Genomic DNA, 22,765 nt, shown 5'->3' on the forward strand with positions numbered 1-22,765 from the left:
CCCCCAAACCACATTTCATTCTTCGCAAACATGCACACAGAAAAACAGAGAGAGGAGGAGAGAGTTTTCCAAAATCGCTTTATTAAATATACATTGACTGCCATTTGCTAAACACAACGTGGGAATCATTGGACGTTAGTGCCAGGACAGAAATGAGGAGCAAAACAACAACACCGAAATGGATGAGCAACTTCATGGCAAATCCTGCTCATCTTTAGTCCTTAACTACTGGTCCTGTAAATGAGCACATACAAAAATCATGAAGCATAATGTTAGTGTGTCACAAACCTCTAACAAACAATGCATTTTAACCTCTGTGCTCACCTTAACCATTCTGCCATGAACCAGGTATGGTGACCTAAAGTCATGCTGGCAGTTGGCGTATCCCATGCCCAGTCCCAAACCTGAACCAAGTGAGACAGGCCACGTGCGACCTGGGGGAGAAATACATTCAACCATGAATGATGTTTTAAAGTAGTGCTTTAAAAAAAAAAAAAAACCTGAATTTACCAGTCTACCTTAAAAAAAGAGCACTTACGTTTAAAGAGAAGGACGGAGAACACAACGCCCACAGCAAGGCCAGTTACTGCAAAAGAGGAAGAAAAAAATAAAAGTAGTGTAGTGGGGAGATTAAACTACACTTCCAAAAAATATTGTACTTTAGCACTGAGGTAATGTGACCATGTCGATCCAGTATAAAAATCTGGCTGGCATAGCTGTAAATCTTTAGTAACGAGGTCAGCGGGGTGCCGCTATTATGTTTGATGCAAGAGTTGGTAAATAGCACAAGTTAGCAAGACATTGCTCATTAGGAAATGAGAGGGAGAGAAAAAGCAGCAGGAGAAAAAAGAGAGAAAACAGTAAAAGGGGTGTAAGAGAGGGGGAAATGAGTCCATGCGGCACAGGGCAGAAGAGGTAATAGGTCAAAGAGTGCACACATGTGCATGTAAGCAATGTCATGACCCAGTATGGTCAAGCAGAAGGTTTGTCAGTGGCATAGAAGTTGGCTGAGTTTGTTTGAAGTGCTCAGACCGGAGCGGGATCTTGAGGAGGAATGTGTTTGTGCGCTCAACTTCACCTCGCTGCAGGCCACACCACACCCAACAGCAGGCCAGCCAGCACAGAAAACACATAAAATAAACCCGCCATTTGGGCCCCTCCGACTCTTAATTGGATTCAGGGAGCTATGCAGCATGACCGATTTGCCTGAACCAGAACCCTTAGACTGTTGTCTATCTATTACACAACTTACACATGTCAAACAAGGCCACAAAAGACCCCGCACACCCTCACTGTCAGTGCAGATCAACAATAAATCATTGACCTCTGCGTCCATTTCAAGCAAAGAGGTTCACCGTCTGTTGCAGCCTCAGTCTTTCTTTGGTCTTCAGCCAGAGCAGTTTTGAAGCCCCTTATTTTCCACTGACAGTAAAAGCATTGGCAAAATATGAGAGGTGATCAACATCTCATTTTGGCGTCCTTTCCCTTTGTCTGGATGTCTCAAAGGGAGGTGGATTATTACAAAAACATTTGTGCTGCAGTATAATGAACTGTATAACCCACAGGCCAATAATCAGGTTTTCCCAGAAAATAAAATCCAGAGCTGGTTAAAGGTACTGTTCTTCATCTGTTCATTATTTCAAGTATTTTTATGGAAATGGCATCACTAAAGACATTTGTTTCAATCATACTGATTCTGTGAATTTATCTTAAAAAAAAAAATATTGTTTACTACTTCCTTAAATGAAATACGTTTAAAAAAAAAAACACAGTTGTTTCCTGTTATAAAGAGGATGTTTCTGATGGTCTTCCTTCCTTCAATGCACACAAAAGTTAGATTTGACTTCTCCTTTCGTCTTTTTACTGTTATCACTGGCCAGTATATACTGTATTATCGGTTTTCCTTTGTTTACAGTACATATCCTTTGTAGGATATCTAAAAGTTTAACCACATAATGAGAACGAAATGTGGCACTAAATATAAAATTTGGTGTAGAGGCATCAGAGTATATAAACTATTTATGTGGTTGTTTATATTATGTCGCAGAATTAACCATTTGTTATATTAAAATGCTAGGAATCACAAAATACGCTATGTTTCTGAGCAATCGTAGAAAGTTAGGACTAACAAAAAAACTGTAAAACAAGCCCCTGAGCAGAACATATGCTGCAGAGTTTCTCTGGCTACCAGAGACACCTTGGCACAGCTGGCAGTTTGCTACACAGAGTAAACTCAAAGAAATGCCACAATGCAGATGATTTTACTCCCGGCTAGAAATATATTTCATTGTGCCAACGATGATGGGACAGATTGTTTGCCAGTCAAAGTATTTCCCCATGGTGATCTAGGCCTTATTTATAGGACAACTTAAGACATGAAAGTGGAGGGGGGGGATGACATTCAGCAAAGGGCCACAGGCTGGAGCCGAACCCGCAGCCGCTGCGCCGAGGAGCAAACCTCCGCATATGGGCGCGCGCTCCTCCAGGTGAGCCACCCAGGCGCCCAAAAACTGCCGTTTTTGATAAAAAGCAGTAACGTTTACGTGGGTTTCGTTTATATTCCTGTTAGTAACGTTACTTGTGGAGGCATACACTTAAATGTAGGCCTACATGAAATGTGCAGAATGTTTTTTACACTGGATATGGCCTTTTCTGTATATGTCCCCATCATCATTTTAGCTTTTCTTGGTCAGATCAAACTTATTCAGCCTACTTTAGTCACACACGACAATTCTCTCCTGTAACATGTCCGTTGTAGTGGATGACTTGGTCGGACTCAGGGCTTTCATGCGGGGAAACGGGTTACGATTCTATACAAGAATTTTAATTTTACTCTCGAGATCCTCCGATGCTTCAGAGAGGCGTTGATCAGTAGTCAGTGCATCGACGACTCTGTGGCAGTCTGTGGCAGTTTAAACCAGAGGGCCGATTTTGCCGGGGCCGATTTTGCCGGGGCTTCAGCCCCGAATGTTTTGAGTGTAGCCCCGAATGTATTTTGAAAAGTTGACTGACAAATATGAAACCGGACAATAGCCTATGTAAACCCCAGAAATCATAAGTTGCCTTATTTCATTGTGCTAGAACTCATGGTAGAACTGTAACTTTGTCCAGTTTATTTTTCCGAGGCAAAAAGAACAGACAGCTACGTGCGGGATCTGACCATCATGCCGTATTTGTTGCCATCACCTACCAACCGTCTCTAAGTGAGGAAAGATGTAATTTTTGGAGAAATTAAAGCCAAATCGAATACATTGATGCCATCAACGCAAAGTTTAGGAGGGCAATACTAATGATTTAGTTTGAAGTTCCCGTGACGTTTCCGGTCTACGGTTCAGACTCAAACACACAGAGCTCTGAAGCAGACTTGTGCGTCGCTTAGTGTCCACGCTCGCTTTTTATGTGTAAACCTGAAGCTGCACAGACCACGGAAGGCGCGCTGCTCATCTCTATTTTTACAGCGAGAGCGCAACGCACAGGAAAGCCTAACTAGCTCCGTTATTTAGCTTGAACAGTCATATGAGCATGCGCAGTGCAGGGCGACATGGGCGGGCGGGGGCAGTCCCGCGGGTCTGTGTCCATTATGCGCGTTCATCATGCCTAGTTTAATAACTCTGGATTCAGCTACTAGTAAATGTTAAAAATCTTAAAAACGTGACATTTTAAACAAGGACCCATTAAGTGTTCGGGCTGGTAAGTTGGTGTACACCAAAAAAAATCATCCGCTGAAATATAGAAGTTTCTTTTGCCATGCAAAGTCTATGGGAAAAGTCTTTCTGGGCCAGAGGGGTGCAATTCCACCGTTATCCGCTAAGCCCATGGTTGCTTTAAGACATGGCACTGTTCCTGGGGGCTTGAGATGATGCGGCAGATGTGTCGCGCTTGAGCTCCGTCTATTTCTGCCGTAGTTTCGGTTTTCCACCTCCGACGTAGAGCAGCGTACTTCCCACTTCCCTAAACTTATGCTCATTCAGAGAACAGAGTCTCAAACGGGGCTCTGAGTCTGTCAGAAGGTCAGATATCTACCGTATCAGCAGAGCAATGGTGCACTATGGTGCAGGTAGATTATTTTCTGAAATATAGTGACTTTATTCTTGTAATAGCCTATTATAACTTTATTTTTCTCAAAAATATCATGACTCCTCCAAATCTCAGAGAACAGATATTTTGAATGTGCACAAAGTTTTGAACATGAGCAGAAATCTTGCTCAAACTCATCTGAAATATTACAGTCCAAGGGTTTATTAATTCATTAAAATGAATTAATGTATCATTAAGGTGAATAATTGTTATATGAACATTTAAGATGGTTACTTCCTCAACAAAAGATGTAAAAGAGGAGGGAAGAGTAAATTATGCCTAGGCTACATGTTTGCTGACTCAGATATAATTACAAAAGCCGATCTACAGGAGAATAAATAGATGAACGCAATACAGAAAGCCTGAGAGCCTTACTGCAATATATTCCATTATGTTTTTTATATATTTGGATTGTAATCTATTTTTTTTCCCTTTACATAAATATATTTCCAGCATGAATTGATTCAGAAAAAGGTATAAATAGGTGCATACAAATTCACCAGAATGCAGGAAATTAAGAGTTTAATGCTAAGAAATGCGTTGCCAGACCAGTCATGATTAGGCCAAATGGTGGTGCCATCTAAATAACGTCTACAAACTGGGCAGCTAAAATGAACATACAATAGTTATTACAAGCTGGGCAAGCCAATCGCTGTTTTGCATTGCATTCAGTTTATTTTAATGGCTAAGCCCCGAATCTACCCAAGGCCTAGAAACGCCCCTGGTTTAAACTGCTGACAGGTAGTCACACTGTGATTCCGCTCATCTCGGCAAGATTGCTGACTGGTGTCGACGAGTGCCACAGATCGCCTGCCAGTGCTTGGCTCCTGCCACAGACTCATCGATGCGCTGACTACTGATCGATGCCTCAGTGGCGATCGTCAGACTCTTGCCACAGAGGCATCAATGCCACTAGGAGGATCTCGGACCTACTGTCTCTCTCCACAGTGGATCCATCTGAAAGACTGGCTTTGCATTTTAGTATCAACAGGGAAAACAATAAAATAAGTCCTTCCAGACGGGCCTGGAGGCTATGTGGCAGTAAAGTTAAAAAGACAATATCCATCACACAGCATGCGAAGGTCATTAGTATTTATAAAACAGGATTAAATCGCCATTTTAGGCTCATTCTGTCTGACAACAGATTGAACAATACTTAAATGACAACAACTAATTTGGGACTTCAGCTGTATTAAAAATACACTATACAGAGTAGGAGTGGACAGAAAAATTGGTTCACCTGAGTAATCATAGGGTCCTTCCCACTCATACATTTAGCAGTTTTCCAATGGTTTAAGCATTTTCGTGTGGACAGATTTTTGTATTTATTCAGCAGATAAGCAATATAGCCCAATACATCCATGGTTAACGTTACAGTTGACCTCAGTAGACTGTCATATGTCCCGTAGAAAAGAATAGACTCAGACTAATCTGTACCACAGCTTATTTACCATGTGTAATATGCTGCAGAAAGCCTAACGACAACGTTAAACAATTGTATTACATGTATGAAAGACATTAACCTGTTTTCACGGCTGTATCAGCAAGACAGCGGTCCCATTTTCGCCCGTGTTCGTCTGCCATGTTTTTCAGCTGTCAGGAAGCTCTGCAAAATATCGCGAGAGAAATTGAGATTCACGTAAATTTACCCCGCCACCACTGCGCTCTTCTTCTTGTAGGATTCCGGCAGTGTGGACGCTGCTAGGCGACAACTACGCCACATCAAAGATTTTATTAAACCTCTGGCTCCATATAGCCTACGATTATTTATGCGTTATACACATAGACTGTATATATGCATGGTTATACACTTTTTTTGCCCTTCAGTTTCTTTTTCGTTTTTTTATTCAGCTCCTAAAACAATATTTAAGCTACTTCGTGAACATCTTTGATCTTTGATTCAATCAGACAACAGGGTATGTGAACTGATCTAAACCTTACTGTTTAGAAAGGTGCACATTATACACACTTTATATAAATTATATGTATTGGCCCCTTCAATTTATGTTACTTTACTTTATTTCTGACTGTGAAATAATTTTAAAGTTTTAATCCTTTAGTTTAGATAAAACTAATTTGCTAACTTTTCTTGCTGTCATTTTAGTAGGCTGCTCAATACGTCTGACATATCTAATAAAAGTTCTGTATAGGTATTACAACTTCTTAATAGTTTTCACTGCTGGTGGAAGTGTGACACATCCCGCTCATATGCATCTTATGTTATGGACAGGAAGTGATTCATACATGCACAAAGTGTTGCATAAAATAATCTAGATGTGGCATATTTTGAGAAACTACTTGAGCCACACCATACTAATCCTTGTTTGAGATTGTAGCTGCATGGATTGCTCCCCCTCTTATAAAAATTCCAGCAGACTCGATGCTAGAAGTCAAAGTGCTGCTTTTCACTCACAGTCACTAATGACTACAGATATTAGAGGGGTTTACAGGCAGGTTTCCCATTTACAAACAATTAAGGATGCACATTAGCATTAGCATGAATGAATGAATGAAGCATATTTTTACAATGTCATGATAGCTAATATGGAGATTTTCAGAAATAATTTAGAAATATGCTATATATAATAGAGAGTACACTTGCACTTGGGTCACTTGGTCATGTTTTTTATGACACCTCACAATAGTTAACCAATGAGAAATGGTAGCTATAGTCACAGTAAACATGAATCCAGAATACTGGAAGTGGGGAGAAATTACCTTACCTTTATGGTCAATAAGTGTAGTTTTTTTCACTCATATGTGATGTATAACTACAACTGTTGAACGGTAAAAATCGTACTTCGTAAAAGTTGTGCATTTTACCATCCAAAGTCGGTTTTAATATAAAAAATAGCATTAATGAACCACCAGCCACCACAGGTGTCACCAAATCCACCACAAAACCCCATTAATGATCAACAACACATTAATGTATTGTATAACATTTATACAATCATTACACCTGCTTGTATACTTGCATCATTCATGCATATTGCAAATAAGGAAACATTGGAATCCATTAAACTGGACAAATATAATATCATATAATATAAATACATTATATTTTGTTTTGCATAATTTCTAGCATTTAAAATTTTTTTAATGAAAAGAGCAGAAAATACTCTGTAAACATCACATTTATAGCAGTTTCCAGTCATCGTTTTCAAAGGAAGGATTTTTTATTTTTTTACTCAATCAGTATATTTGTCTATCTGGTGGCCTTTCTAGGTGCATATTTACTGCGTCTGCACCACTCCTCTCTTTCCATACTTGGCAATGCCTTTCTTGCTCCTTCGCTATTGGCTGCTGCAGAGAAAAGCCCCGTGTGACCCGGACATGCAACCGGGGACTGTTTTCTGACTGCAGCAGCCTCCTTCCTGTAGCCCGGTTGAGGAAGTGATTTTCGCTGACAGGGCTGGGTTCAGTGAGGGAGAGGCGAACAAAACATCTTCCGCGGGGGACTAAAAAACAACAAAACAACCAGAGACGAGCGGAGCGATTTGTTAAACCATAGTAAAGCTAAGTTGTGCTGGTGAAATCGTGCTCCCCTGCCCCGCTGAGGCCGCCGCAGACATGGTAAGGGCCGCGGTAGAGCTTGGAGAGATAGGGACGGGGTGAGAGAGTTTTGGTGGGGCTGCTGGCTACTGCTAAGCAAGCGCTAACGGCTAGCGGTGCTAAGCTAGGCTAAAGCTAGCCGTAGGTGCAGGGTGGTAACCTGAGAGCAGCAGCAGTAGGAGGAGGGGGGGTTCTAGTGTATAAATCACCGATGCATATCTAACTTGCTCTGTTTGCAAAACTTGTGCGTACCGGATAGGAATGAAATAGCTTGCAGCTGATGCTTCCAGCTAGTTAGCTAGTGGCTAGCTGCTAGCCAAGCTAGATTACCCGTATGCATAAAGTTAGCACAGGATGTTTTGGGTTTGACACAAGTTCGTAGTATGAGTGAGGAGTCCTAATATAACGTACGCGCACACACACACGCACGTACACACAGGCTAATATAGTCAAGCGCCGGGTTGCCTGTAGCTAAAATAAGACCGCTTGCTCCTCCTATTCCTAACCATGACAAGCTCTTCACCACCTCCGTTAAGTTTTCCCTGCCTTGCAAGTTTAATCTTGATTTTGACAATATTTAATCTGGGAATTATTAATGTCTAACGACCCCTACAAATCATACCTGCAATTATTGTTCCTTTATTGGTTATTTTAGATTTTTTTTTCATTTCTTCACTTATATTAACACCACTGTAATTAGCTAGTCATGTAATGATACTTGACAAAAACTAATATATGTACTTAAAGGGCAACTATTGTATAGCATTTTCAGGATAATACTTGTATTTTGTGTTTGTATTAGAACATGTTTACATGCGTTTAATGTAATAAAAATAAAAATGGCTGCTGCAGCTGTATTCATCCTCTGTAGGAGCACTCTTTATGCCCCCCTCCCGAAAAAGCCCCGTCTTCTCTGATTGGCCAGCGTGTTTCCTGGAATCTGCGCTGCGCCCCGCTGCAACCTCCGCTGTTATTTCACTAGTTGAAGCTGGAGCTACTGCAACAGAGTATGAAGCAGCACTTTCTACCATCAGGCTTCTGAATCAAATACTACCCAATTTGACATGTTTCAGCAGAAATGCAACCTGAAATTGGGGAGAATTTAACAAATGATCAGCCAAGATGACCTCTTTTACTGCAGTTAGCATGTAGCTACTATAGTTAGCAGTGGACACTAATAGAATAATGTTATAGCAGCACTTTCTACTGTCAAAAATTGCAGATAAAGTCTTTTAAACCAAATACTACATAACCAGTAATGTGACCTTGAAATGGGGAGACAGTGGCGGCCAAGATGAAATATTTTACTGCCGTTAGCATGTAGCTACATGTGATAATGTTAACAACGCAGTAACTTTAAAAAAAAAAAAAAAAAAACACTCCAGTCCTGCCTACCTGGAGCAGATGACCAATCATAGAAGGCTGGCTTAACACTTAGCCAAGATTAGAAAAAACTGTTGAAACCGGAGCGTTCAGAACAGTTGGAAATCTGAACGTTTTAGCTCACGGGGATTTCTCTAAAATACCTCATTAGTTGAACGTTTAACATGAAAATCCGACATACCGTTGTAGATATGACAGAAAATACGGAAAAGCATATATCCACTTTAAACTATTGTAGCATAACGGAGCACCATTTTGTGCTTCCATACTGTTGTTGTAGTAATTCCACATGACCTAACTTGTCTTATTCCTGAGTTGGGAAGAGCAGCTGTTTTTTCTCCATAGTCGCCCACTCCTCCGCCTCACCTCATCCATCCTGCTGGCTGAGCCTCACCGCTCTCCCCTAACCCCAGGGGTTGTTGGTCTGAGCTAGTGTTTACATGGAGATAGGAGCACTGGTAAACACAGCGTCAAGGAGTGCAGGTGTCTGACAGTGCCGACTGATTCATCAGCTGAGAGAGATTTTAAGACAGGCAAAAAGCAACTCTAAGGAGAGGAAATGGCACGGGAGACACTGCCTAGAAACTTCTGTTATGTTCAGGGTCACCCGTAAGGAAAAAATGTTTACAGAAAGAGGGTTCTCTACTTTATAACATGTCATTGTCCTTAGACCAGCTAGCAACTGTATGAGTATAGTCTTTTAGGTTTATGCACTTAAGAGGAGTCCCTTCATAGATAAGCCAAGGCGAAGGGTTTTGTTGACATCTACAAGGAGAGTAAATGAAATAGGTATAACAAACACATTGCTAAAAACTATTTGCTATTGTGCTGTTGGTGGTTTTGATTGATTCAATTGATTTAAAATTATTTCCAATGCAAAAGCATCCCTTTTTCCCATTGGTTTTGTATGAGTAGGCACATTGTTCGTCCTATTTCTTTATTCTTCATAGCCCCATTTCTGTTTGTTTGTTATGGACAAACATAGTGCACTTATCATGTCAGGATTTATCTCTGGGCTTTCATACCAATACTAACGTTTGTAATGATATGTTGAAAGTGATCACTCAGAATTTAAGTTGGTCTAGGTTGGTAAAATCAGTTTTACAACACTGACGTTAACTTAAATTCAGGTACCATAGAAGTGACTTTGATGGCATTGTTTGCTCAAATGAAAATGATCGTGGCATAGCCAGTTACCTGCGTACCCTTCACGCCAGCTGTCACTCAACATCCAGTTAGGAGCTATTAGCAGATATCGGCATGGTTTAGGTGTGTGTAGTCTCTCATTGCCAGACCTATCTCTACAGCGCTCTGTCAGTGCTGGAGCATGGTCTGGCTACACCGCTTACCTAGAGCAGGGCGATTTTTTTCCCCTAAAAAAATCTGAGATTTTTTTTTTTTTAAAAAACTCAATATTCGATTCGATTTTTACCCCCTTCCATTTAAAACAAAATAACTGCAAACTGTAAATATATTTTAAAAATATATATTTATTGTATTTAATTAAAGTGCATCAACATAAACAAAATTGCAAAGGCATACCCTTTCTCTAACTGAAAAGTCACTATGCAGTGTGCAACAAAGATTGTTAAACATCCAAATTATTTATACTGTATTTGGACTGAAAAAAAATATTTTTTCCCAGCCCTACGCTACCTATTTTGGGGTAGGGGAAAAATGCTCTGCCTCGTTTGTATTTCTTTAATCGAATCACAACTGCCCTGGGTGGTGCTAAGCCCCGGATGCAGCAAAGGTGCCCTCGCAAAATAGATGGCGAAGATAGCGGAAAAGGAGAGACATTAGGTGCCGGATGTCAAGCTTTCCCAGCAATGAAGCCAGATTAAGATATGTGTGACAAGCATAACTCTTTGTTCAAAACAACAATGGCGGACATAATAGACTGATGGTTCTTAGTTCATAACCAAACAAGCCTTCGTAAAACAACTCAAACATGTAAACAAAAAGGAATTTGCTACAGACAGTCTCATGCTGTATTGAAGACTCAAATTTATGTGGGGGTCATTGGTTTTGTAGTCTGTGATGATAGTGAGCTTTTGAGTGTTTGTTTGTTACACAAAAGACACACTTTACAGTATTTCTGACCATTCTACAAAACCTACCTTCAGTTCTATGAACATGTGCTATGAATCTTTTAGCTTGTTTTTGCGATTCAAACACAAGTGACCACTGGGTGGGAAGTCGGTGAGGGATCTTGTCACTGCAATACTGACACCTTCTGGTTAAAAACAAAACGCCACTTGTTCCAAGAGCATGATCAAGAGTCTTGTAAACATATCTTTTACTTATCAACTTGTCATTGCTGATTCCAAATGAAAAATGTACTTCACTGTCTTTACTGCCAACATATAAAACCTATCTATAAAATTAAAGTTTGGCCTGAATGATAGTTGTGTTACGAATGACATTTACCTGTTTTGTAGTTCACCTCAGTGAAAATACTTCTCTGCCACACAACCTGCTACTGTTTGACGATAAGCTGAAAGCAAATCCACGTCATATTTGCTGCCTAATTTGCCACCTGTGCTCCATGGTACAAGTCTCACAGCCAAATGAAGCGCATCCTTTGACAGCTGATGGACAATATCTGCACTGACATCGCTTATTTGGATATGGTCAGATGTGCCACTTTGAAAGTTTTGCCCTCCCAACAGTGTTTTGCATTGTGCTATTCAATTTGGTCAAACTTATGACTATTTGGCGTCCCAATGGCAATTATGAATTCATTTTTTTTGCTCTGCAAATTCTCACATGACAAATCATGAGTGCAGTCTATAGTCTCACAGTGCAAGCAGAGTTTGCTTTTAGAGGTGGGAATATTTTCTGCACAGCAACTCCTTTCATAGCCTCATACAGAATGTAGCAGGCCTTTATCAGTGTGCTGCTTTGGAGACGTGAAGGAGCTTGAAGAAGTCATTTTTTTATAAAGAGAGCATACCAATAATGAGTACTAATCCAATACTTGAGTATATTTTTCTACATAAAATAGCCACAAAGTGTGCACTAATAGAGAGCCTGCTTTAAATCTAGTGAGTTTTGAAAGTTATGCTTTTTACATAACCTCTTTATTAGCATAGCAGGGCTTTTCTTTAAGGATAGGTTCACAACTTTTCAAGCATGTCTTAAAATAATGATCAAGCACCCATATGAAAATTGAAGCAGCTTTTGCTTTCTATAATCATTCCTCCTGTTTATACTGGAGATCCCATCTTGATGCACTTTCAAAGCAAGTAATGGGGTTCAAAATCCACAGTCCTCATTCTGGGTACAAATATATATTTCAAAGTTTATGTGAAGATATTGTGAAGCTTCAGCAGTCTGAGTTAGTTAAAGTTTTATGGTGTTGAGTACAAAAGTTTGTTTTCCTAGACTGTGTATACTTGTTGAGCTGTATAAGAGCTGTATCTTGCGAAAGCGGAGGTTGAATCTACCAAAAACCTTATTTCAAAATGGCTCTGCTTGGCGTCCGTGAGGATAACTTTACTAAAATGCTTGTGCCATTGCATTTCAATGCTTGCAACACAGTATCTGGCTCCATTGTTCAATGGAGTACATATGGACATTTTTGACAGCGCACTGTTCAAGTGTTGTTGGTACTGAACAAGACTAGGTGCTTCAGAATATAAACACTCATTGGGAGCAGCTGTTTTCAGGCCATTAGAATCCACTGAAATATTTATCCATTTTGTAATTATGACGAAAATGTTATTATTGTTGTCTTACATAATTACAGCTGTCGGCATTGTACTTTAGCTGTAGTGACAAACATCACAAATTAAAAGTGTTACTATAACTTTGCTTTCAGTTAAGTTATTTTTGGGCCAGTACATAAAGAATTATCAATAATACCTCAGCTGGTATGACATGCACGTTTTTACATTACAGAACGTTTTATGAGTCTGGCTCTGTATACTTATGTCAAAACCGGATTATTAAAACTCACTTTACACATCTGCATTTAGAGATAACCAGTTTCTCTACATTTTCTTTTAGTATGTTACTTGTCTCTTTCTATCTAAATAGCAATTTTATATCAGTTATATTGCCTCACAAATAACATATTATTTGGTACAAATTAAACCTTTGCCAGAACAGTGTGTTGGTACACTGTCATCACATACATTTTTATTTTAAAATTCGTAAAACTAAAAATGTGTGGATAATATTTGGAGCTAAATTACTTCTTTTTTTTTTATGTTGAATTGTAACTTGTTTTTGTTAGTAAACGAGATAAACAAAAACTTTTCACATTGAAACATGTCAGTATACAGTAACTATTAGCTAATGTAAATCTTTGAACTGATGTGTTTAATTATAATCAGATAATACAGTGTAAAGTCTCGTCTTTTTGTTTTCAGAATGACCAGCAGCTGGACTGTGCCCTGGACCTGATGAGGCGTCTGCCTCCTCAGCAGATCGAGAAGAACCTCAGTGACCTCATTGACCTGGTGAGTTACTGTCTTTTCTTTATCCTGTCAGATTTCTTTAAGGTAAAAACACACACAGGGTGTAGGCTATGTCCCCTCCAGACATGTTTTGATCAATTTAAAAATACTCTGTTTTGTATAATAGTTTGTGTATGATATGGTTTTTCCACAAAAAATTTCAATTACCTTGTTAATAATAATAATAATAAAAAAAGCTTAATTGAAAAATCCAGAATGAATATGCAATGTTCAAATCAAGGGATTAACTGGTGGAGACTAGAACTCGGTTTCCACCTGGTAGTAAAATCCGATCTGAGTGATCGGATCACAAATGGACCACTCTAAAGACTCTCTCAGGACGCATTGAGATCTGATCACTGAAACACAATTTGGAGGTGGTCTAGGCCACACATGTCTACATTCTAATAGCAGTGAGAACGAGAATGTGTCCTGGGCCACATTTAGGACCGCCTACTCAACTGTGAGCGGAACTACATACTTATTCAAAGTATCTTTCATGTCACAGAAACCATGAATGTGTGAATCATGTGTTTTGGATGTTATTATCATACTGTTGGTGATGTGTCACTGTTTTTGTTTCTGTGCTGCCTGCTCTTATATCTCCGGCTGTCTGGAGCTCTCTGCTGCGCTGTTGATTGGAAAAGGCAGCCGCCGGTATTCCATAACGTTATTTTTAGGGTCATAAAACGTCCCTGAATTCACCAATATGTAGGCTATTACTACAGACTTTCCTGCTCTAACGTCTTCTCCTTTTGTTTTTTATTAGTCTTGCATTGCCAGACCAATCTACAGCGCTGTTAGCTACGGAGAAAGTCTGAGCTGAGCAAAAGCAGCGACTGTGAAACCGTTTAATTTTCTATAAATTCATCACAATAAAAGTCCCGTTATTTTGTTGTTTAAATGCTTTTATTAGGAAGCGGGAAATGTTGGGGCTTCATTAGCAGTAACACAACTCCTATAAGCAAACATAAAAGTAAAATAAAGCAGATATATACTCACCTAAAGAATTATTAGGAACACCTGTTAAATTTCACGTTAATGAAATGATCTAATCAACCAATCACATGGCAGCTGCTTCAATGCATTTAGGGGTGTGGTCCAGGTCTAGACAATCTCCTGAACTCCAAACTGAATGTCAGAATGGGAAAGAAAGGTGATCTAAGCAACTTTGAGCGTGGCATGGTTGTTGGTGCCAGACGGGCTGGTTTGAGTATGTCCCAATCTGCTCAGTTACTGAGATTTTCACGCACAACCATTTCTAGGGTTTAGAAAGAATGGTCTGAAAAAGGAAAAACATCCAGTATGCTGCAGTCCTGGGGGGCGAAAATGCCTCGTTGATGCTAGAGGTCAGAGGAGAATGGGCTGAGTGATTCAAGCTAGAAGATCAACTTTGACTCAAATAACCACTCGTTACAACTGAGGTATGCAGCAAGGCATTTGTGAAGCCACAACACAACAACCTTGAGGCGGATGGGCTACACCAGCAGAAGACCCCACCGGGTACCGTGTACTCATCTCCACTAAAAATAGGAACATGAGGCTACAATTTGCACAAGCTCACCAAAATTGGACAGTTTAAGACTGGAAACATGTTGCCTGGTCTGATGAGTCTCGATTTCTATTGAGACCTTCAGATGGTAGAGTCAGAATTTGGCGTAAACAGAATGAGAACATGGATCCATCGTGCCTTGTTACCACTGGGCAGGCTGGTGGTGGTGGGGGTGTAATGGTGTGGAGGATCCCTTTCACCTTCAGAACTGCCTTAATTCTTTGTGTCATTGATTCAACAAGGTGCTGGAAGCATTCTTTAGAAATGTTGGCCCATATTGATAGGATAGGGAAAACACGGTATTAGTATGGTGTTCCTAATAATCCTTTAGGTGAGCGTAATTTAAATTTAATAAATTTCAAACCCCAGAGATTCAGTCAGAAGCTACAAATGTACTGAAAGCTGAAAACAGACTTTTAAAAATGTCTCTCTCCTGCACAGGCCCTGTCACCCGTTATCCTTATGTCGGCACAAAGACAGGCTGTAGGCAGCGCTTTTACAAGTAATCACACGTTTGTAATGTATGATTTATGTGAAAGTAACAACTGACATTTATAAACACACACACACACACACACACACACACACACACACACACACACACACACAACCAGCCTATATGCAAATGGAAATGATGTAGTGTTTATTTGCATATTGAGCTCCGATCACAAGTGGTCACTCAGGACGCATTTGGAGACACATTCTACTGCCAGGTGGGAACACGCGTACTTATAGCTGTCCACTTGTGATCCGATCCCTCAGATCCGATTTTAAAACCAGGTTGGATCAGGGCCAAGATGTCTCCTACTTTACTGAAAAGTTCAATCACTATGTGCAATGGAGATTTCAAGTTTCCACATCATACTTGTGTAGGTTGGATATTGGACCACAATTGGCTTCCAAGCTATTTGTGATATCACAAAATCCTGCTCGTAAATCGTACATACACTTTTTCTTTTTCTTTTTTTTTTTATTGATCGATTTCTTTATTTTCATGTCCTACGAAGTGCTCATTGGTTTACAAGACAACAAAAAATCCGTTCATTGCATTTCACTTTATTTCAAGATTATAGGTTATTTTACAGCTTGGTCTTAAACAAAGTATTCTGTCTTTTTTTTCCCAAAGTCTGTTATACTGAGCACAGAGAAATCCCCATTTTCATTTAGTTTAAGCAAACTAAAGTGTGATACACTTTTTGAAACGGATAGCACCTTGGGAATCAATAACACAATTTTAAGTGGAGGAGGACTTTAAATGCAATTTGAATATAATTATGTTTAGTTTATTCCAAAATTGATTGTCAGTCCCTCTGTCATACAGTCTTATAGATAACTCTGCAGTCTAGAAGCAACGGTTGATAGACAACTCAGATTGTTGTTTCATACCATGCAGTTACGACAGTTGCAGCAGTTGAGGCTGTGTCATCTGGCTAACTGGGCAACATTTGAATAACTTTAAATTTCTGCCTGTGAATGAATCATTTGTTTCCTTCCTACAGTTTTCTGTTTAAAAAGGAGCCTTCTTATTCTGAAATTGTTAGACCTGTACTGTGGATTTTAACATAGCAGTGCTAGCTGATTCCAACAAATTAAGCTAAATTGGACACAAATCAAATCACACTTTTACCAGTGTTTGCATGGCACCTTGTTTTGTGGGCATATGCATTCCTTTCCACCCAGACCCCCACCTGCTCACCTTCCTCTTCCCTCACCTTTAACCTCCCTCCCCCTGGGCATCGACACTCTCCTCACCCATTTCACTGTGTCCGGTTGTTAGCGATTATTATTGCAGCTGTCAATCACCTCCACTGCCAGGCACCTTTTGGCTTCACCATCTCTGCTCAAACTCTTCCTGGTGACTCAGAATCACCTGCAATCTCTTCTTTCTTTCCTGTTTCCCACATCACTCTTGTCTCCATTTTCTCCCCACTCTTCCCACTGGGATTTGTCTCCCCCTCCCTCCTGTGTGTGTGTGTGTGTGTGTGTGTGTGTGTGTGTGTGTGTGTGTGTGTGTGTGTGTGTGTGTGTGTGTGTGTGTGGGGTGTGGGGGATTTTTTAGGGAAACAGGGCCTCCTTTGTGTCTATACTATGATGTAGGAGGACATAGAGGGAAGTCCATGTCAGTCTGTGAGAAGTAATTTGTACAACCTTATCCTCTAGATATTATGTTTCCCATTGATATTTTATTCCAGCTCTGATATTAAGTGAAGCTGGAATGTGAAAGACAAGAACTTTCAGTTCATTTTTGACCAAAATGAGAGTCAAATACAAGGCTACTCTTGTTTTTGCTGTCTCGTCCGTATCTCCAGTTCTTATAAGTTGGCATCTCTTAAAGGAAATCTGAATAGACAAAATAGCTTGTTCTTATGTCTCCTGCTCACACAGACAAACGCAACACTTTTAATAAGATGAGGAGTTGAGATTTGTTACAAAATGTAGCAGAACTTTCTGCAGCTGAGCACATCAAAGTATTTGTGCTGAAGAAAACATTGTGTTAATGTTTTGAGCTCTGTGTTTGCATCCAGGTGCCAAGTCTGTGTGAGGACCTCCTCTCCTCTGTGGACCAGCCCCTGAAGATTGCCCGGGACAAGGTGGTGGGGAAAGACTATCTGCTCTGTGATTACAACCGAGACGGCGACTCCTACAGGTTGAGTTTAAAACTGTCCTTCAGTCATGGACAAGAAGCATCAACTACATTATGATCAGTTATCTGTCATTGAAAAAGAGACCGAAGACAGTGGCTGAAACTAACATTCTAGCTGGCTTTTAATGGGTTTTTTTTGTTTTGTTTTTTTAAATGTCCTTTCTAATACATCAGATCCCCGTGGAGTAATAAGTATGAACCTCCCATTGAAGATGGTGCAATGCCTTCAGCTCGCCTGAGGAAACTCGAGGTTGAAGCCAATAACGCCTTCGACCAGTACAGAGACCTGTGAGTACCAGTGAAGTAATCTCATGGGGAGTTTTTAATAAACGCTCAGCGTTGCCCTCTTGTGACCTCTGATATCTGTTTTTTTCAGGTACTTTGAGGGTGGCGTGTCCTCTGTGTACCTCTGGGACTTGGATCATGGCTTCGCTGGAGTTATTCTCATCAAGAAGGCTGGGGATGGGTCCAAGAAGATCAAAGGGTGCTGGGACTCCATCCATGTGGTGGAGGTGCAGGTGAGAATCAGCTCATATGAAATAGGTTGACATTTGCTTCTCCCCAGTCTTTTTGTGAGGCACCATCATAAATCTTTAGACAGCGCTGCCGTGTAAAACTCCCCAAATTTAGTCTGCAGTATTGTCATTGCTTGTTGCGTCTGTTGTGCGAGCAGGAGAAGTCCAGCGGTCGTACTGCTCACTACAAACTCACCTCCACCGTCATGCTGTGGCTCCAGACAACCAAGACCGGCTCTGGCACCATGAACCTGGGCGGCAGCCTTACAAGACAGGTATGGTGTTGAACTAAATGGAAGACCACTGCTGACACGTCCAGCCTTTCTGTAGTCATCCATGGACCTGATTCGTTTTTATCTTTTCACAGATGGAAAAAGATGAGACAGTTGGAGAGTCCTCACCCCACATCGCCAACATCGGCCGCCTTGTCGAAGTCAGTGTTACGGCTAATATCCTGCTTGTTTAACTTCTTTTGACTGCCTACCTAAAAGTCCTTTGCTTCAGTCACATAGCCTAGTCAGTGTTCCTGTGCATCATGTTCAGCACACTTAGCCCCCTCCATATCTAGTCAATAGAGTTATTGTCTAAAAATGGTGTCGTTGATGACCGGAGAAAAGGTGCTGACTAAAAGTTAAGAATGTCTTGATTTTTGTTCCAGGATATGGAGAACAAGATTCGCTCCACGCTGAATGAAATCTACTTTGGGAAGACCAAGGACATCGTCAACGGCCTAAGGTAATACTACATGAGTTGTTTGGATGACTTGGATCACCCTCTCTTATTTATTTATTTTTTTTACAGCACTTCCCGTCAGCAGGGTCTGCAGAAACTATTGTTTTAAGTATACCAGTCTTACTGCGAGCAAAGTTGGTTTACTTCTGTGTTGAACTGTTCAATAGATATTTTCTTACATCTTTTGTCAATTTCTGTCATTTCCTATCCAAAATTTGATTAAAAGCTACCTTTTGCTGTTCATTATTTCTGTATTCACATCGCCTCCTGCTTCTCCTGTCCCTCTCCTCAAACTCTCCTATGATCTGTTTTTGTTTATTGCCTTTTGTCCTACATTTCTGCTGCCATTCTTTTCACGGTCTTTCTTTTTTCCTGCCAAATCCCCCTGTCACCTCTCCTCCCCTGCTGTCTCTCCTCTGTGCTCCAGATCTATTGAGTCTTTGCCTGATAACCAAAAGTACCGACAGCTCCAAAAGGAGCTGTCGCAGGTCCTCACCCAGCGACAGATCTTCATTGACTAGGGTCAGAGGTACAACCTGGCATGGAGAAGTGTGTTTTTGTTTGCGTGTGTATGTTAGTGCGTATTGGCGAGTGGAAAAATGTAAGGGAAAACGTTGCTCACTGCTCTGTCCACGGTGCTCCTCTCTGGAGCTCCCTCTCAGATGTCTCCTGGTACTTTAAAGGAAGGAAGCAGGCAAGGTTCAAATAAGAAATTACTTCAGACATATATTTGATATTTCCATACAAGGACTTGGACGGTGCCTTCTTAAACAAAGTGTTAACATTTTTTGACCAGTTCAATTTCATATCAATATGAACCCCCAGATATTTGTAAGAGGAAACAATTTCAACCTGCTGATTTTTGGTGAGAATTTGTAATGCCCCCTTTCTTTTTCAGAAGTCAATAACTAGCTCCTTCATCTCACTAATATTAAGATTGAAGCAATTAACGTCACAGCAGCTTTCTCCTTGGGATGATGTTTATGTCATTTAAGAAATGGCAAATCTTCAAATTTACTGTAAGCAGATATTTAAGTAATAGAAAAATCTGATTATTTATTTATTCATCCCTCTCTGTTTAACTGTAATATAGTAACTCAAATAGATTTAAGCAAATAGTGAAGATTTTAATTTCACTTAATTATGCATCCTAAAAAAACTTCATAGTTCAATAAAGTGCAAAATGTAAAGGGTGGGGAGTCCTGCTACAAGACACTGTAGGCAGATAAAATGAATAATGCATCTGCATGACAACAAATAACTGTTGTTTTTTATTTGCCTGAAATTAATGTGTGCAGTGTGTATACATATTTTTGACCATCTTCTTTCCACAGAGGAGGAGTTGGAATGTGATGTCTGTCTAACAAATAGATTCAGTTCCTCAGCTTTTCTCTTGAACTTATAGAATGTTTCTGGCTTGTTTGAGAAACTTTTTCAGTCTCTCTTTCACTGTTGTCCTATTGATTTTGCACACACTGACTGTCTCTCCTTTATTTGTGTCTCTCACCCCACCACCCCCCCTCCCCCCACAGGAGTGTTCAGACTCTGGCTGACAAGTCAAAGCAGGAGGCTCTGAAGGTCGACCTGATGGAGGCACTCAAACGCAAACAAAACAGCTAGAGTTGTTACTGTTTTTTTTTTGTTTTTTTTGTCACTCTCACTCTTTCCGCCTCATCTCCTCCATCTTTTCTCTGTTTCTTTACGTCTCTCCCTCCACACCTGTTTCAGTGCTGCACTCTTGTTTATTTGTGGAATAACATAAAAAAGGAGAAATATGCTTTTTTTTTGTGTGTCTGGTTTTGTTTTCATGCATCTCATTTGCCATGAAGCCATTCACTCACGCTCCCTCTGTCTCGCTTCACCCCTATCTTCTCTCTTCTCTCCAATGTAATGAATATAATGATAGTATTACCACGGTTAATGATAATCTTACAGTGTGAGGGTCATCGTAGTAATAATCCCTGATGTTCTCACAGCTGATGTATCTTCGGTCAGTTTAAAACGAGCGATTTTGGCCCGGCTCTTCCTCTGTGTCGAGGAAACGGGCACAGGCTGTGCTGTAGGTGATGTAGGCTCGACGGGGCTGTCATTATTATGTTCATCAAATTTATTTCAAGCCCCTACTTTTGTTTATGACACCCGCCCCCCTGATATATTTGTATAAAATTATTAATGTTGGTATATAACCTTCTTCTGGGTAAACGGTGTGAACAGCAGGGCGGCCTTTGGTTTGTGTTAGGTTTTTACTCTTTATTCCACTCTGTCCTCATGCATGTCAGCCTGTGTGGGGCTGAGTGGAAATGTAGACTTATCAAACATGGGGATGGACTGTTATAATCACCGGGTGATTACACCCACGTGTCAACCCACCCCACCCCCATCACCACACACACACACACACGCACACGCACACGCACACGCACACGCACACACACACACACACTGTATAACATGACAGTTTGCCTCCCCTGTGTTCAGCTTATTCAACTTTTCTCTCTCCTCACCTACTATGTCTTTGTTGGGGGTCACAGTTTGTCAGTTTGTGTCTCAGTGGAAACCTTTGACTGTTTCCATTTTAGGAGGGGAATCTTTTTGTTGTATTTTTGTTTTGTTTTATTTTGTAAAGCTTATGATTCATATTGTATTAGAGCCTCCAGCAACAATAAAAACAGTAAAAAGCTGCTCTAATTCTTTTATTCATTTCTTATTGAGGTGAGGCACTGTGCAAGGATAGTTGACAAAATAATGAACTACATTACCATTGCAAACACCGGTAGTCAGGTGGTAATACTTTACTTATAGTCCCCTTATTATACATTTATAAGCAGAATATAATAATTTAATAAATTGCTTATAACACACTATAATGTAGCAAAAGGGCACTCGGATCCACCAAGACATGCCCTATCTGACAATGTCAATGCAGGGAATTTTCCCAGTCGGGAACTCCTTATTTCAGATTATTCCAACACCACATGAATGCAGCACAAATGCCCAATGAATTTTCTTCCTTGGCCCACAAAGACATAATATAGATGTTGGCCCATACCAAGGAGCTGCACCACTTTCACTTCCACTGAGTTTATGAAAATCGTGCCAGTAGTGTTTCCATAAATCTGCTGACAGACAGACAGGAGCCGAAAACATAACCTCCTTGGCAGAGGTAATATAGTACCGTACATTAATAAGCTATCTAAAATGTATTCTACTAGTGTAGATGTCTTATCTAGTGTGTACATTTAAATGTTTTATAACGTTAACGTTTATTATAAATGTGTAATACACAATACTGTATTTTTCTCTAAGCTGAAGTTGGCTTCCGATTCGGCGGATAAGGGGAAACTTAAAGCTGAAGTTAGCTTCCGATTCACAGCGTCTGATTCAGCAGGGCAACAGAACTTATATTGCTGAGTGACTGATCCTCCCTTTTTTTAACCCCTTACTGTATTGAAAGCATGTTATTTATTAAGGTAAATTATTATTAATCATGTCTAAAACACACTTTTAGATTTGTGAAAGCTTTATTGTAATTATGAGAACTCAATAAAGGGAGATTTCAGGTTTTTTTTCAAATGTAGACCACATAAGACCAGGTCCAGATCCAAAACCACTATACTAGACTTGTCAAATCTGGACTAAATTATAAATTGTGCTTTTGGATCTGGACTCACAAATCTGAAACTGTGTTTTGAAGAATCTTTAGCCTCTCTGGGATAATTTAGTCCAGATTTGACAAGTCAAGGTACAGTGGTTTTAGATGTGGACCTGGTCTAATATGTGGACTAGCCTACATTTGGAAAAAAACAAACAAACTGATATCTCACTTTATAGCGTTCTCATAAAG

General features: G+C 40.2%; 2 protein-coding genes across 3 annotated transcripts; one reads left to right on the forward strand and one right to left on the reverse strand.

Moving 5' to 3' along the window:
* Positions 1-59: 59 nt before the first annotated feature.
* LOC114553885 (MICOS complex subunit Mic10) lies at positions 60-5,720 on the reverse strand. The gene is made up of 4 exons (XM_028575322.1): positions 5,601-5,720; positions 539-586; positions 325-434; positions 60-234 (listed from the first exon to the last, which is right to left on the reverse strand). Exons 1-4 carry the CDS (start codon positions 5,659-5,661, stop codon positions 226-228), a joined length of 228 nt encoding a protein of 75 aa, XP_028431123.1. The 5' UTR covers positions 5,662-5,720; the 3' UTR covers positions 60-225.
* Positions 5,721-7,399: 1,679 nt separating this feature from the next.
* Positions 7,400-20,699, forward strand: capzb (capping actin protein of muscle Z-line subunit beta). Of its 2 annotated transcripts, XM_028575303.1 has the most exons (10): positions 7,401-7,653; positions 13,392-13,481; positions 17,556-17,677; positions 17,849-17,962; positions 18,051-18,192; positions 18,348-18,464; positions 18,557-18,622; positions 18,848-18,924; positions 19,349-19,450; positions 20,454-20,529. In XM_028575303.1, exons 1-9 carry the CDS (start codon positions 7,651-7,653, stop codon positions 19,440-19,442), a joined length of 825 nt encoding a protein of 274 aa, XP_028431104.1. In that variant the 5' UTR covers positions 7,401-7,650; the 3' UTR covers positions 19,443-19,450; positions 20,454-20,529. The 2 variants fall into 2 exon arrangements, with proteins under 2 accessions (XP_028431105.1, XP_028431104.1); XM_028575304.1 differs by lacking the exon at positions 19,349-19,450 and having other exon boundaries at positions 7,400-7,653; positions 20,454-20,699.
* The last annotated feature ends 2,066 nt before the right edge of the window (positions 20,700-22,765 follow it).

The sequence above is a fragment of the Perca flavescens genome, chromosome 4, assembly GCF_004354835.1.
Source record: "Perca flavescens isolate YP-PL-M2 chromosome 4, PFLA_1.0, whole genome shotgun sequence".
Lineage (NCBI taxonomy): Eukaryota > Metazoa > Chordata > Actinopteri > Perciformes > Percidae > Perca > Perca flavescens.

What these genes read in the sequence shown, in the direction of transcription:
- LOC114553885 (XM_028575322.1), bottom strand. Translation starts at nt 5,661, where the DNA reads ATGGCAGACGAACACGGGCGAAAATGGGACCGCTGTCTTGCTGATACA. An exon ending in TGATACAGCCGTGAAAACAG is followed by an intron (nt 587 to 5,600) that starts GTTAATGTCTTT and finishes CCTCTTTTGCAG; the next exon opens with TAACTGGCCTTGCTGTGGGC. An exon ending in CTCCGTCCTTCTCTTTAAAC is followed by an intron (nt 435 to 538) that starts GTAAGTGCTCTT and finishes TTTCTCCCCCAG; the next exon opens with GTCGCACGTGGCCTGTCTCA.
- capzb (XM_028575303.1), top strand. An exon ending in TTCGACCAGTACAGAGACCT is followed by an intron (nt 17,963 to 18,050) that starts GTGAGTACCAGT and finishes TGTTTTTTTCAG; the next exon opens with GTACTTTGAGGGTGGCGTGT. An exon ending in ACATCGGCCGCCTTGTCGAA is followed by an intron (nt 18,623 to 18,847) that starts GTCAGTGTTACG and finishes TTTTTGTTCCAG; the next exon opens with GATATGGAGAACAAGATTCG.